The sequence below is a fragment of the Culex pipiens genome, chromosome 2 (genome assembly GCF_016801865.2).
Source record: "Culex pipiens pallens isolate TS chromosome 2, TS_CPP_V2, whole genome shotgun sequence".
NCBI classification, from domain to species: domain Eukaryota; kingdom Metazoa; phylum Arthropoda; class Insecta; order Diptera; family Culicidae; genus Culex; species Culex pipiens.
This window is the reverse complement of record NC_068938.1, coordinates 26849866-26863353: the sequence shown is the minus strand read 5'-3', so window position 1 is coordinate 26863353 and position 13488 is coordinate 26849866. Positions and strand designations below refer to the sequence as shown.

Genomic DNA, 13488 nt, shown 5'->3' with positions numbered 1-13488 from the left:
AAACATGCTAAAATGATTTTAAACGCAGGAGAATGTATTTTAATTTGATTTCAGTTGGTTGCACTTGAATTTACATTGAAATTTTGAAGTTTATTGTAAAAATATTTTTTTTGCCCCCTGATTTTTCGGGCCCATTTTGAAGGGGGGGGGGGGGGCGGTGACAAAAACTTTTAAAAATATTTGTACCAGCCTAATGTAGGAACATTTTTTTTTTGCTAAAATTTTGTGCAATTTCGTAGGAATAGTTTTTTATGACTTCTCCTGGATCTTAACAAATTTTTTTTTCTTAAAAATATTTTCAATTTAAGTGAATTTTCGCTGTACAGCATCGCAAAAAAGTATTTTTCACACAAAAATCGTCACACTTAGATTTTTGAAAACTAACTATTGCAATCCAACTCTCTGCAACTGTCTGCAATAACTTTTTGATTGAAATGTTGAATTTCTGGCTTGTAATTTCATTTTTTTAACAATTTCATTTTGAAATTGTTCAAAGAACTCGTAATTATAGAAAGAATGCAATAACCATTAGGGTGGCTTGAAGTTGTATGGGAAAATTTCAAAATGGACTGATTTAATCAAAAAAGGCATTTTCCGGTCCCATTTGGGCCCCAAACAACCCCCCAAAATTTGGGAGCGATTGGATTTGTCCCGGCTTTCCGCAAAGCGATCCGCGATTCAAATTTCTATGGGAAAACCCTCTTTTTTACACTTTGATTTTTATAATTTTCATTTTTCACTCAATTTAAAAACTAACACCGTAGAAGTATAGTCCTGAATGTCCTCTAAAACTTTCCCGAAGAAAGTATGGTCCTATCTTACTTCTGGAAAATGATACAGAGTTTTTTAAAGAGGCATTTCTGAATAAGTGCTGAAAATTATATTTCTTGCCTATGTCTATTAATAATTAAAAATTTAAAAAATTAAATTATTTTTTATCAATCACCGGAATTTTTGGCAAATTAGGACAAATAAATCGAATTAGAACAGCTAATTCAGTACTTATTTAAAAAATTTCACTGACTGGTCTTATTTTATTCGTTGTTGTTTTGCCTTCCTCACCTTACTGAGGAAAGGCTATAAAATCACCCGAAAAACGAAATTCTTAATTTGACCTCCTAGATCCACCTTCAAGTATACATATCGACTCAGAATCAAATTTTGAGCAAATGTTTGTGTGTGTGGTGGGATGTTGATCAAAAAAATTTGCACCGAGTTATCTCGGCACTGGCTGACCCGATTTGGACCGTTTTGGTCTCATTTGATCCGTCTTGGGGTCCCATAAGTCGCTATTCAAAATCATTAAGTTTAGTAAAGTATTTCAAAAGTTATTCTAAACAAACGATTCTAACAAAAGTCCGGAAGATTGTAAAAAGGGTGGTTTTTGTAAGAAACCTCGTCATGTGATACATTTTTAAAAAGGTATTCGAAAGACCTTTTCAACGAGTTCAAAAGATTGAAGATCTGACAACCCTATCAAAAGTTATAAGCACTTAAGTGTTTTTTATGAACTTTGTGGAGGTCGGATCTCAGACATTACCTAGCAATACACTCAAAATGTGAGGAAGGCACCAACTACCTAATGGTGGATTAAGTAAGGTTTTTTCTAATTTTGAGACATTTCAGAAGAAATTTTTTAAGCAGTTTACAATGATGGAAACCTAGCCATGTCATGAAAAATATATTTTGAAAAAACTTATTTAATTTTATTCACATTGAACTACATAATTTTGGTGCTTTTTAAATCCAAAGTATAATAAAGAAAAACATCTATTAAGCTATCTAAAACTGTTATCCTTGTTTAGATTGAAGTGTAGACTATCATTAATAAATAGCATTGAGCTAATTCTATGATATTTAGCTTGAAAAACACAACAAATGTAATAAAAACATAGATTTGATTACTGCTTTAAAAAATTTCCGGGATCCATGCAATTCTCGGGATTTGAAAAATATTTTTCCCGTTTCCCGGGAAATTCAGAAGCCTGGAAAAATGGACCTGCCACCGATATTTTTTGTTGAGAAACCAATTTATTTTTAAGGAACTGATCAATCAAAGATGTGAAAATCAGCAAAAATAGTTTTTAAAATTTTCTACTCGTTTTCTGGCTTTTTGTCGTTCGGCAAAACGTCTCATTCAGCGAAACGACTTTACGGAAAATGTCCCCAGTTTATTAAAAAACAAATGAAAAATAAAAAAAAAATATCTAGGCATGTTCCATAAAATGTTTATGACTGCATGGCAAATATTGCTTTTAGTAAAATATTTTAGCTTTATGCAACTGTGTTCTGAATTTTCAAATTTCAAAACTAACGGAAATGAGCCCCTATGATTGAAAATGAAAAAAAAAAAAAACAAATATACTGACATTATCTTAAATTTTCTTTTTCATTAAACATTTCGTTCATTTTGATGAAATATTTATGTTAATTACAACACAATACATGTCATATTAAGTTTAGAATACAAAAAAAATCTCTGCAATTCCCACCCAGTGTCACAACCCAGACCGTTCCGTTCACCTTTTGCGGCCAGTTTACAATGATGGAAACCTTCTCCTTTCACATTTCCACTCAATCCTTCCTCCCTCGAAGTGAAGAGAAAAAAATGTAAATCAGCTCCGTCAGGAAAAACCAACCCACAAGCTCTACTCTACATTTGTGAGCCCCGGGACCAATGATTTAGAGGGAAATTGATTGCTTAAATAAAATGAGAGAGCGAGCTTTTCTGGATGGAGTGACGCTTGCAAACATGAGCCAACATGGCAACAACATGGACTGTGACGGGGGTGGTGCTTAAGCGAGCGTGCGAAAAATGGGGCTGGATTATGGAGCTCGGCTGTGGTCGGTGGATTGTGTGTTAGCTATGCTGGACGAATCGTCCTCCAGGGTGGATGTATTTTTCATGAACTGGATCAACGACGAGAGTGTGACCGATGTGTGACGACCAAGACTGCGTTATCAATCATTTAAGGAACTGGGCTTTGCATATTTTGGCCGTAAATTCTTGGTTTGTATTGAGTTTTCCATTAAATTCAGATATTCAGATATTCTAGATCTAAGGTCTTTTATTAAGACTTGAAGTACATTTGAAGAAATTTAAAATTGAAACTTTCATTGAATCATGCAATCGTTAGCTCTTAATTGAAATACCTGTGAAAGCTGTCCCGTTAATACCCCTACTCACTAGTGCCAATCCCCACATAATTCCGGGGGTGTTGAAGCTTACTCATCGTTCGTGCTGCCATATCATGAACAGCAAGGCGGCAAGGTGAAACCAACCCAGGAAATGACCAGTTGTAGCTGTCACTGGTGGCTACCGGTGGGGCGGTCAAACGACACGACCCAAACATCCGGCCAAACCCCACCCCTCGGACTGGACGCTTCTTCTCCGCTGACTGAGAGGGCACGCAGCAAACTACTTTTGTGTACGGGTGAATGTGGGTGGGTGTTGTCCATTTCTAGCTTGTCCTCTAAACGTACAATTTTATTCAATTTCTAGCATCCATTATTCATACTTCGGGGCAAAGTTTCAGTTGGAGCTTTTTATATTATTATTCAATTTGATATTTATTGCTAGAGAATGAGTTTCGTAGACACAGAGTTGAGGGAAAATTACGTCAAAACTTTTTCATTCTTGTTGAATAGAGATAAAGTCATTCTTCAGAAACGAGAATTTCAATTACAATCTCTCAAATCAAGTTCAAATTAATTTAAAACTACAATAAACCAGTTTAAAGTTCTAACCCCAGAAAAACTGCAATCAATACTGATCCACATGAAACATTCTAACTTAATATTTACCCCCCCTCATGCTTCCATGCATCACAAACTTTCAACAATTTCACATAATCCCAACTTTCGTTCTTGTTTACCCCACCCGAAGAAAAGCATCGAATACAAACTTTCCCCTTTCTCCCTGATCCCCCCCCCCCCCCACCCCGTTTCGAGTACATCGAGCAAAAGCACCCACTTCTGGGCAACTCTGGCAACTCGCTCAATCCAGTAACGAGGTACTTCAATTTATTTCTGTTTGCTCAATCTGAATTGTTGTGCAGTACACAACCACCACCAGCGGGAGAAATCGAACACGAGTTTCGGAACGTTTCCCCTTCGGCGACTTCCGGTGATCTCAATACACCAATTGAACCCGTTGCACTTTTCCGAACATTTGTGCAAGATGGAAAAAGAAACTGACGAGCAGCAGCAGCCAATGTTATTATAAGAATTTTTTTCAAATGAGATTTGTGCGAGCTTCCGACATCCGGGGTTTCCGCCCTTGGCACTTTTCATCGTTTTTCAAGAGATTTTCCAGTCTTCTTCAGAAATCACACACATCGAAAGATACGAAGATCAAGCCTAGAAGAAGTGTGGCTGAGAAAAGTTCATCGGTTGTAAATTGATTGGAAGTGGAAAAAAATATAAATAAATGTCAATTACAGCCGTCCAACGGTAATGGGGGGCGCAGTCTTGGGATGGGAGATTCCGACAAGAGCATATCTTGTAGAGTGGTGTGTGGTTCACCACTACCTCTTCTCGGCGCAAGCAATTTTGCTTGTTACTGCAAATTTACTGCTTAAAGTTTTGCGGATGGTGAAGATAACCGTGCAGTGGGGTGAAATTATTCAACGAATTTTTCGTCTTTCTACATTAAATTTGTGTTAATAAAATTCAATTTCTTGTTAATACTATTCAAAACTCATACAGCAAAAATCCGATAGCCGAGAGGGTTGGGGCGCCAACTTAATTTTGCTGAAATATTTCTTAAACCAAAAAAATCCTTAAATATTTTAAAAAACAAATCACATTCTAAGCGATAAGTTCACCGAAAGTAGAAAAAGTAAAACATAAGAACTTTTCTTGTTGCTTGTGGTTTATATCGAATACATTGCAAATAGGTAAACAAATTTCTAACAACAAAATGTAACAATATTCAAATCAAATTTTACAATGATAATTATGACCATTATATTTTTTTAAAAAGTCCCCCCCCCCTTCAATGTTGGACATCGGAGGGGGGGGGGGCAAAAACACATTTTTTTTCAAAAAACTTCAAAATTTCAATGGAAATTAATCTTCAATCAGCTGAAATCAATTTAAAATGCATTCCCTTGCGTTTAGAATCATTTTTAGCATGTTTGGGTTGATTTAAAAATCTTTTGAATTCTTAAAAATTTTCGATGTTAATTAACGCAAAAAGTTTTTTTTTTTCGCTAACATTTTTGTTTTTGTCAAATCTTACATTTTATTAAAACTAATGATTGCAAAAGAACAGAACTAGTGATTTTTCAAGATATTTTTTAATTGTTTTTTTTTTGCAATTAATGAAGGAAATTACCGCAAATAAAAAAATTAGGGATTTTTTTAAAGAGGTTGTTCAATGAAAGTAATTTTGAAATTAAAAAATCCAGCGTTAAATTTCGATAAATCAAAAATAACTGTACCAAGCATTTTTAAAAGGTATGCTGAATTATAAAAAATCGATCGAATAGAGCAGAAAATAAAAAAAAAATAGCATTTAAGTTAAAAGAAGTACTTGAGCCAGCAATCAGAAAATCTAAGTGTCTTTAAAGAAATTTTTTAGTTTTTTTCAGTTTTATGATAAAAAAATAAGTTAAAAAAAATTCAATAAAAAGAAAAAAAAACTGGACAGTTTTCAAAAAGTTTAGAAAGAAAATTCTTTTAACTTAAATGGAGGCACATTATCAAAAAAATATGATAAATTAATGTTTTGATACCAAATTATATCCTTTTTTTCTTAAGTAAAATGCAAGTATTTTGGAAATTAATCTAGAAGTGATATAAAGCGGAATAAATTAATAAAGATTTGCTTTCGTTTCATTTAAAAGTTGCTTTGACTATAAAGTTATGCAATATTTTTTCATTTGAATTTTGTTTTGAATTCTAACGAAACCCCTGTTTGCTCTTCTTTAGTTAAGCATCCTTGTGTTTTGTCAACTCAAAAATCAAAACAGTGTATAACTTTCAATACGAGTTCAAAAAAAGTTGAACTTTCAGCACTCAGTAATTTGCTTTAATGACTTTTGTCGCACTGTCTTTAACCCTCTATTAGCCAACCCAGCTTCTAGGCGGACTTCGATTTAAAAATTCGCCAAAAATCAAATTTTCAACCAATTTTGGATCTTCAAAAAGCTTTGGAAAGATTTTTTTTTCAATTTTAGAAAAAAAAAATAGTGTTGGAAGATTTACTTGTTTTATGTGGCTGTGTTTTACACGAAGATTTACAGCATTTTGAGTAAAAATAAGCATGCATTTTTTTTTTGTATTGTCCCGGATCATGCCTCTACAAATTTTTTCTTGTTGTTCTTAATCCTTTAAATTTAAAAAGTGGCTGTAAAAACATGAGAAAATTAAAAAAGGGAAAAGATAATGATATGAGGTTGTATAGCAAGCCAAGTACTATAGATCAGAAACAAACATAAACTGAACATGATAAATGCAAATTAATGATTTAAAAATAAAACATAAAACAAGAGATGTTAAGTTTCTCAAATAACAAAAGTTGCCCAAAATGCTCTCCTCAATTTTCGATAAAAGAAAATTTGAGCGATAATAACATGAAGGATAAGGGAAAAATAGGTAGATTTAGAATAGAAATGCAATATTTATTCATTGATATAGCTTTATTTTGTTTTGCCTTCCTTCCCTGAGGTAAAGTAATAAGATATGTAATCGAAAGTCTGTCTGTCTGAGTCTGATTTATTTAAGATCTGGCAACCCTGTCTCAAGTTATTATCACTTTTTTTTCAAGTTAGATCTCACTCAAATGTACTTAAACTATGTCCATCATTCGGTCCATCGCTGAATAAGGAATTGAAGGCCTTCCAAATGAGTCTAAAAAATAAAGATCTGGCAACCCTGTCTCAAACTATGACCACTTTAGTTCTATTTATGTACTTTTTAAAGCCGAATCTCACTTACCTATATAGCAATTCCATTTGAAAAGGGCCTAAACCATTAATTCTCAACCTTTTTCATTCCATTCCCCCCTTGAATTATTTTCAAAAGCCTCATTCCCCCCCCCCCCCCCCCCCCTCCAAAATAAATATCATATTTTGATTTATTAAATTAAATCTCCAAACCTAGAGAAAACAAATTATTGAAAAAATAATTAATTTCCTAATTTTAAAGAAGTTATAAAATATGATAATGCCAGTTTGAAAGAATGCTACAACTCAGAGTTTTATTTTATTAAAACAAACATTTTTCTGACAATTCATATTTTCCCCAGTATTCAGCAAAACATAACAAAAAATCAAGTTCCATAACAAGATTTTATTTAATTATATTATTTTTCAATCCCTAAAAAACTTCTCGTGCTCTTTTTAAAATTAGAAATGTATGAAACCATGTTATAAGTTACAGTATGAAAGTAATCCCTTAAAAAAATAAAGCTTATCATTGTTGAAAAATATGCCAAAGATACAACTTAAATTTGTTACTTACCGTGAAAATTTTCAAAAATAATTCATAACAATCATTGAAATTTATTTGTCAACATGAATTTTACAAAGATAGCACCACATAAGATATTTTTTTCGCAAACGCGTTTGAATAAATTCGATTTATTATGCATCATCATTCCTCCCCTAACAAGGTCAAATTCCCCTCCAGGGGGGGGGGGGGGGGATTCCTCACCAGTTGAGAAACACTGGCCTAAACCGAAAAAAAGATGTGCTTTCCGAAGAAATAATAAATGTTATACATAATTACAAAATATTGTTTTATTGAAAATATTACAAAAAAGATGAACAAGCCAAAATCACATCATTGAACGTTTCCTTCAAGCGAACAGAACACGTGTGAGCAGTAGCGTGGTTCACGTTTCTATGAAAAAGACAAAAGTTGTTATTTTGTCTTGCATCAACCGGAATTTCGTTCTTTTATGTCCCCAGAAGCACTCCTGAAAATTTGAGCCCATTTGGTAAGGTCTAGGAGCTCCAGTTTTAATTTGAAATTTATATGAGATTTTGATTTATTTTCCATGGGAAACTATCTTTTTTTACATTGTATTAGGATTTTTTTTTATAAATCGATGAAATGACTTGATTCTTATAGTAGAAGATAGGTTTTGAACTGGGGAACAACTTTGTAGAACATACCAACAAGCTAGGAAGTGACCCTTTAAAGATACAGATACTTTTAGATGGTGGCTGGCCCCTTCAAAAGCCACCATCTAAAAGTATCTGTATCTTTAAAGGGTCACTTCCTAGCTTGTTGGTATGTTCTACAAAGTTGTTCCCCAGGTCAAAACCTATCTCCTACTATAAGAATCAAGTCATTTCATCGATTTATAAAAAAAATCCTAATACAATGAAAAAAAAGATAGTTTTCCATGGAAAATAAATCAAAATCCCATATAAATTTCAAATTAAAACTGGAGCTCCTAGACCTTACCAAATGGGCTCAAATTTTCAGGAGTGCTTCTGGGGACATAAAAGAACGAAATTCCGGTTGATGCAAGACAAAATAACAACTTTTGTCTTTTTCATAGAAACGTGAACCACGCTAGTGAGCAGCAATGTACCACGTACTGCTAGTGAAAATTGCATTTGGGAAGAGGGAATCTGGGTGGAGTCTCCAGGGAGGGAAAAGTCCATCGAAAGATAGAGATCTCCCGCGGAGAATGTGCAAACTTGAAAAATAAAGAAAAACTAGTGACATACAATAGCAGTTGCAAAAAAAAAAAAAAAAAAAAAAAAAACAGCAGAAAACACTACACACAACTGGAATCATACTCTCGTCGTTGCTTCGGACTCTCCGATAACGAAGCGGGTAATGAGCACTCTGAACAAGAGCTTTTTTCCCTCATTGTTGGTGCTGTCGGACACGTGTGAACACAAGTGTGTGTGTTTTCGTGTTGCACTTGCGGGAAAAACGTGTGGTTGAAGTGAAGTCAAAAGGAAATCCCAGCAAAGAAAATCGAATCTCAGGTTTTGTGCTGCTAATGCAATCATGCAGCTGGGTTGGTTGATTGGGATGGTTTTTATGATTTTTTAAAGAAAGCTTTATAGTTAATGAAATTTTTTGAAAACAAAATTGAATATAATTGAAGAATCCTATTTTTGAAAATTGTTTTGCGTTCTTTGAATATTCCAGAATGAGAAATTATCAAAATATAATTGTTTTATAACGGAATCTGAGTCAGTAACAAATCCATACTACAATTCTACTCCGTCATAATTCCACCGTCAAAATCCCGGTGATTAGTATCAAATCCTGCTCCAAAATCAGCATCCCATTACACGATGTTGACACCACCACGACCCTAATCTGCATCCGTAATTTTACTAAACTTTTCCTTCTGCTTTCCCCCTCTCAATCTCTCTCTCTCTCTCTGTTCCGCCCACAGGTCGCCTGGGTCCGGGTCGACACGCAGACCATCCTGTCCATCCATCACAACGTGATTACGCAGAATCCCCGGATCAGCCTGACGTACAACGACCACCGGTCCTGGTACCTGCACATCCGGGAGGTCGAGGAGAGCGACCGGGGCTGGTACATGTGCCAGGTCAACACGGATCCGATGCGGTCACGGAAGGGCTACCTGCAGGTCGTCGGTGAGTGTTGTTTTTGGGACCGGGGGTTTGACCTTCTTAAGGGAGGGGAAGGCGAAGAAGAAGAAGTCAATCGATGAAGATTACGATGATGGGATGGGATGGGATGGGAAATGGCAATGGGATTACCTTTTTGACCTCTCAGAACCTTACAAGTTCACCCTTGGGAGGCAGCAGATTGTGTTTTGCTTTTCTTGTGAGATGAAAGTCGGAAGTACTCAATTACAGCAGAGATTACATGGGATAAGAGCAAATAAGACAGGTGTAATGAGACACCGGGTAGTGGATACTGTTATACTTAGGCTTCATTTGGTTCAAGATGGTTTCGTAAGATTTCTGCATATATTAAGGCTGGGGGTATCGGATACTGTATGGTGTTGGATAACCGGATAGGAGATTTTTTCATATGGGTAATTTGTTATTGAATTTGTGTTATTTTAAGAATTTATTTCTGCTTCTCTGAACAAATCGAATGCTTTTTTAGATTTTCTATGACAAAGAAACCATTTTGCATCATTAGTTTGTCCATAAAGTTTGCCATTCAAATTTGACAGCTGTCCATACAAAAATGATAAATGAAAATTCAAAAATCTGTTTCTTTTAAAAAATGTTTGGGCCGAGTATGGAAACAATGACAAAAATAATACACGGTAAAACTTTTTTAAAGATTTTTAATTTCACTTTTTGTTAAAAAAAACACTATTTTAATTTTTTTATTTTTTGATATGTTTAAGGGGACTTAAAATGCCAACTTTGCAAAAAATTCTAGAACGGGCACAAAATCTTTGACCAAGTTATACATTGTAGTAATAAATACTGATTTAAAAAAAATGGAAATATTGGCCCCAAAAATGTTTCAACTTCATTTTTCGATGTAAAATCAAATTTGAAATCAAAAAGTACTTCAGTGAATTTTTTATAAAGTACACCGTTTTCAAGTTATAGACATTTTTAGGTAACTTTTTTGAAAATAGTCGTGGTTATTTATTTTATAAAATTAGTGCTTATGTTTGCCCACCTTTGAAAAAGAAATATTTTTGGAAAACTTAGAAAATTCTCTATATTTTGCTTTTTAACATTATTTATATGACCCTTCGTTGCTAAAATATTGCTAGCACAGATTAAAAAACGTTACTTAATCCACCCTTAGGTGGTTGGTGCCTTCCTCACATTCATTGGAAAGGTCATTTAATTATCTATCCAAAGATAGGTCGCTTGATATATTTGGACAACGTTTTCATCAAAATATCTGAGATCTGTCCTCCAAAAAGTGTATAAATAACACCTAAGTGCTTATAATTTTTGGTAGGGTTGTTAGATTTTCAATGTTTTAAACGCGTTGGAAAGGTCTTTTGATTACCTATTCAACGACAGGTCGCATGATAGATCCGGACAACGTTGTATCATGATATCTGAGATCCGGCCTCCAAAAAGTACATAAATAACACTGAAGTGCTAATAACTTTTGATAGAGTTGTCAGATCTTCGCGTTTGAAAGGTCTTTTAAATACCTTTCTAAAAATGGATAACATGCCAGGTTTTCTAACAGAAACCACCCTTTTTACAATCTACCGAACTTTTGTTAAAAATGTTTTTTTAGCATAACTTTTGAAGTACTTAACTAAACCGCATAATTTTTAATAGCGACTTATGGGACCTCAAGATAGATCGAATGTCGCAGAAAACGGATTTAAATCGGTTAAGCCAATGTCAAGATAATCGAGTGACAATTTTTTGATCAACATCCCACCACACACACAGACATTTGCTCAGAATTTGATTTTGAGTCGATAGATATACATGAAGGTGGGTCTAGGAGGTCTGATTGAGAAGTTCAGTTTTCGAGTGATTTTATAGCCTTTCCTCAGTAAGGTGAGGAAGGCAAAACAGGAAAATTTATGTTTGTTAGTCTCATCTAAACAAACCACCTTTTCTAATGTCGATATCTCAGCAACTAATGGTCTAATTTTGAATGTTAAAATAAGAAACATTCGCGAAATATTCCGATCTTTTCGAAAACAATATTTTGAAACGACGTTATATTCAATGTTTGGCCCTTTTGAAATGTTAGTCTTTATTTAAAAAAATACGAATTGCAAGCACATCCCATAAATAAATTCACAGAAAAAAACGAGAGCAATTCAATGTAATTCAAAATTTTGATAAAATATTGTTTCAAAATAGAAACAATAAACTGGTTTGTAATTCACTAAATATGAGAATAAGTTATCTAAGTTTGGAAATCAATTTGAATTAAAATTTATTTTCATGAACTTTTATAAATTTTTGATGGGAATAACTTTTAAAATAACCTATTTTTTGTTAGATATTTTTTCTATTTATACTCGCATTTAAAGTGCATATGATTCACTGATAAATAATAGATTTTAATTTCATAAATATTTTTTCGCTTAAAGCTACGAAACTTGATTTTGTCAAAACATTTTTAAGTTACCTTTTGCTTTAATTTTTTGTCATTAAAATAGTTGATAATTTTTTTAAATTTAAATCAAAAATGTATGTTTACAAAAACATTAAACAAAGTATATGTTTCATCAGGATCTGTCAATCTCGAAAATTTTGTATGGAGCAACATTTGAAAAGAGCACAAAAATATTTTTTTCAAAAGAAACTACTTAAAAAATTTTCAGGCTTTTTATGATTTCGTAAATCATTTTTATTTGGATAATTTTGGTTAATATTTTTTAGGGGTGGTCAAACAAAATTCTGTATTTTTTGAAAAAAAAATTCTGATCGATTTGGAGTCTTCGGCAAAGTTGTAGATTCATAGAACTTAAAAAGTGGCGAAAAAAATCCCTTTTTTTCTTTCGCACCTTACTGAGAAAAGATTATAAATTTTCTCGAAATATGCTCTTTTCAATTCAACCTCCTGGAACCACCTTCGCGTATACATATCTACCCAGGATAAAATACTGAGTAAATGCCTGTGTGTGTGGTGGGATGTTGATCAAAAAATTGTCACTCGATTATCTCGGCAATACATAGTGGTCCAGAACGAAAAATTGAGTGGCAAATGGGTAGTTAGGAGGATTTTGAAAATTTAATTTTTCATGAATGTTTGGTTTTTTGTCTTCTAAAAATTTGTTGGGCTCACCAATCAAAGCAAATTTTTGGAAGACACCAAAATTTTATCTCGCAATCTACGCCTTCTACGACCTAAATTAGAGAAAACATCTGAGCAAACCTTCAAGAATCAGTTTTTTGAACGTAGCAATTCAGGGTTAAGTTTAAAAAAAGTGATGAGCAATTCTCTACGAAATCGGTATTTTTTCTTCAATTTTAATTTTTGTATTTTTTAATCCGGCTGAAACTTTTTTGGTGCCTTTGGTATGCCCAAAGAAGCCATTTTGCATAAAAGGGCGTAATATTGAATATTTGGCCCTTTTGAAATGTTAGTCTTGATTTGAAAATTTTGAAAATAATGTTTTCGAAAAGTTCGGAAAATTTCACAAATGTTTCATATATTAACATTTAAAATCGGACCATAAGTTGCTGAGATAACGACATTAAAAAATGGTGGGCTGTTTGGGTGAAACTTAGAAAACATCAATTTTCCTGTTTTTAACACTCAAACGCTCGGGTAGTCATTTGACTCCTATTTTTTTTCTTAAAAATCTCATAACTTTTGATAGAATTGACCAATTTGGATGCTTCCGGGTGCAAAAGATCCAGATATGTCTATATTTTCAACTGTCAGACGGAGGACAAATGTGGTCCATTTTTACCGGAGATATTCCGGATTCTGTTGGGGTACCTCGGCCCTCCTAAATGGATATTTGGCCAATATAATAAAAACTTTTCAACAGAATAAAATCGGAAATGATGCAAAACTTCAAGGAATCATCCTAAAACATCATCCTGCATAGATACATGACATGCTGAAGACCTT

The 13488-nt window shown here is 33.6% G+C and overlaps 1 protein-coding gene across 1 annotated transcript in view; it reads left to right on the top strand.

Annotated features, from left to right (window-relative positions):
- LOC120421281 (lachesin-like) overlaps positions 1 to 13488 on the top strand; it is a 329464-nt gene that overhangs the window by 251405 nt on the left and 64571 nt on the right. Inside the window, exon 5 of the mRNA XM_039584474.2 lies at positions 9374 to 9581. Within this exon, the coding sequence (XP_039440408.1) occupies positions 9374 to 9581 (208 nt within the window). The remainder of the gene's footprint in view (positions 1 to 9373; positions 9582 to 13488) is intronic.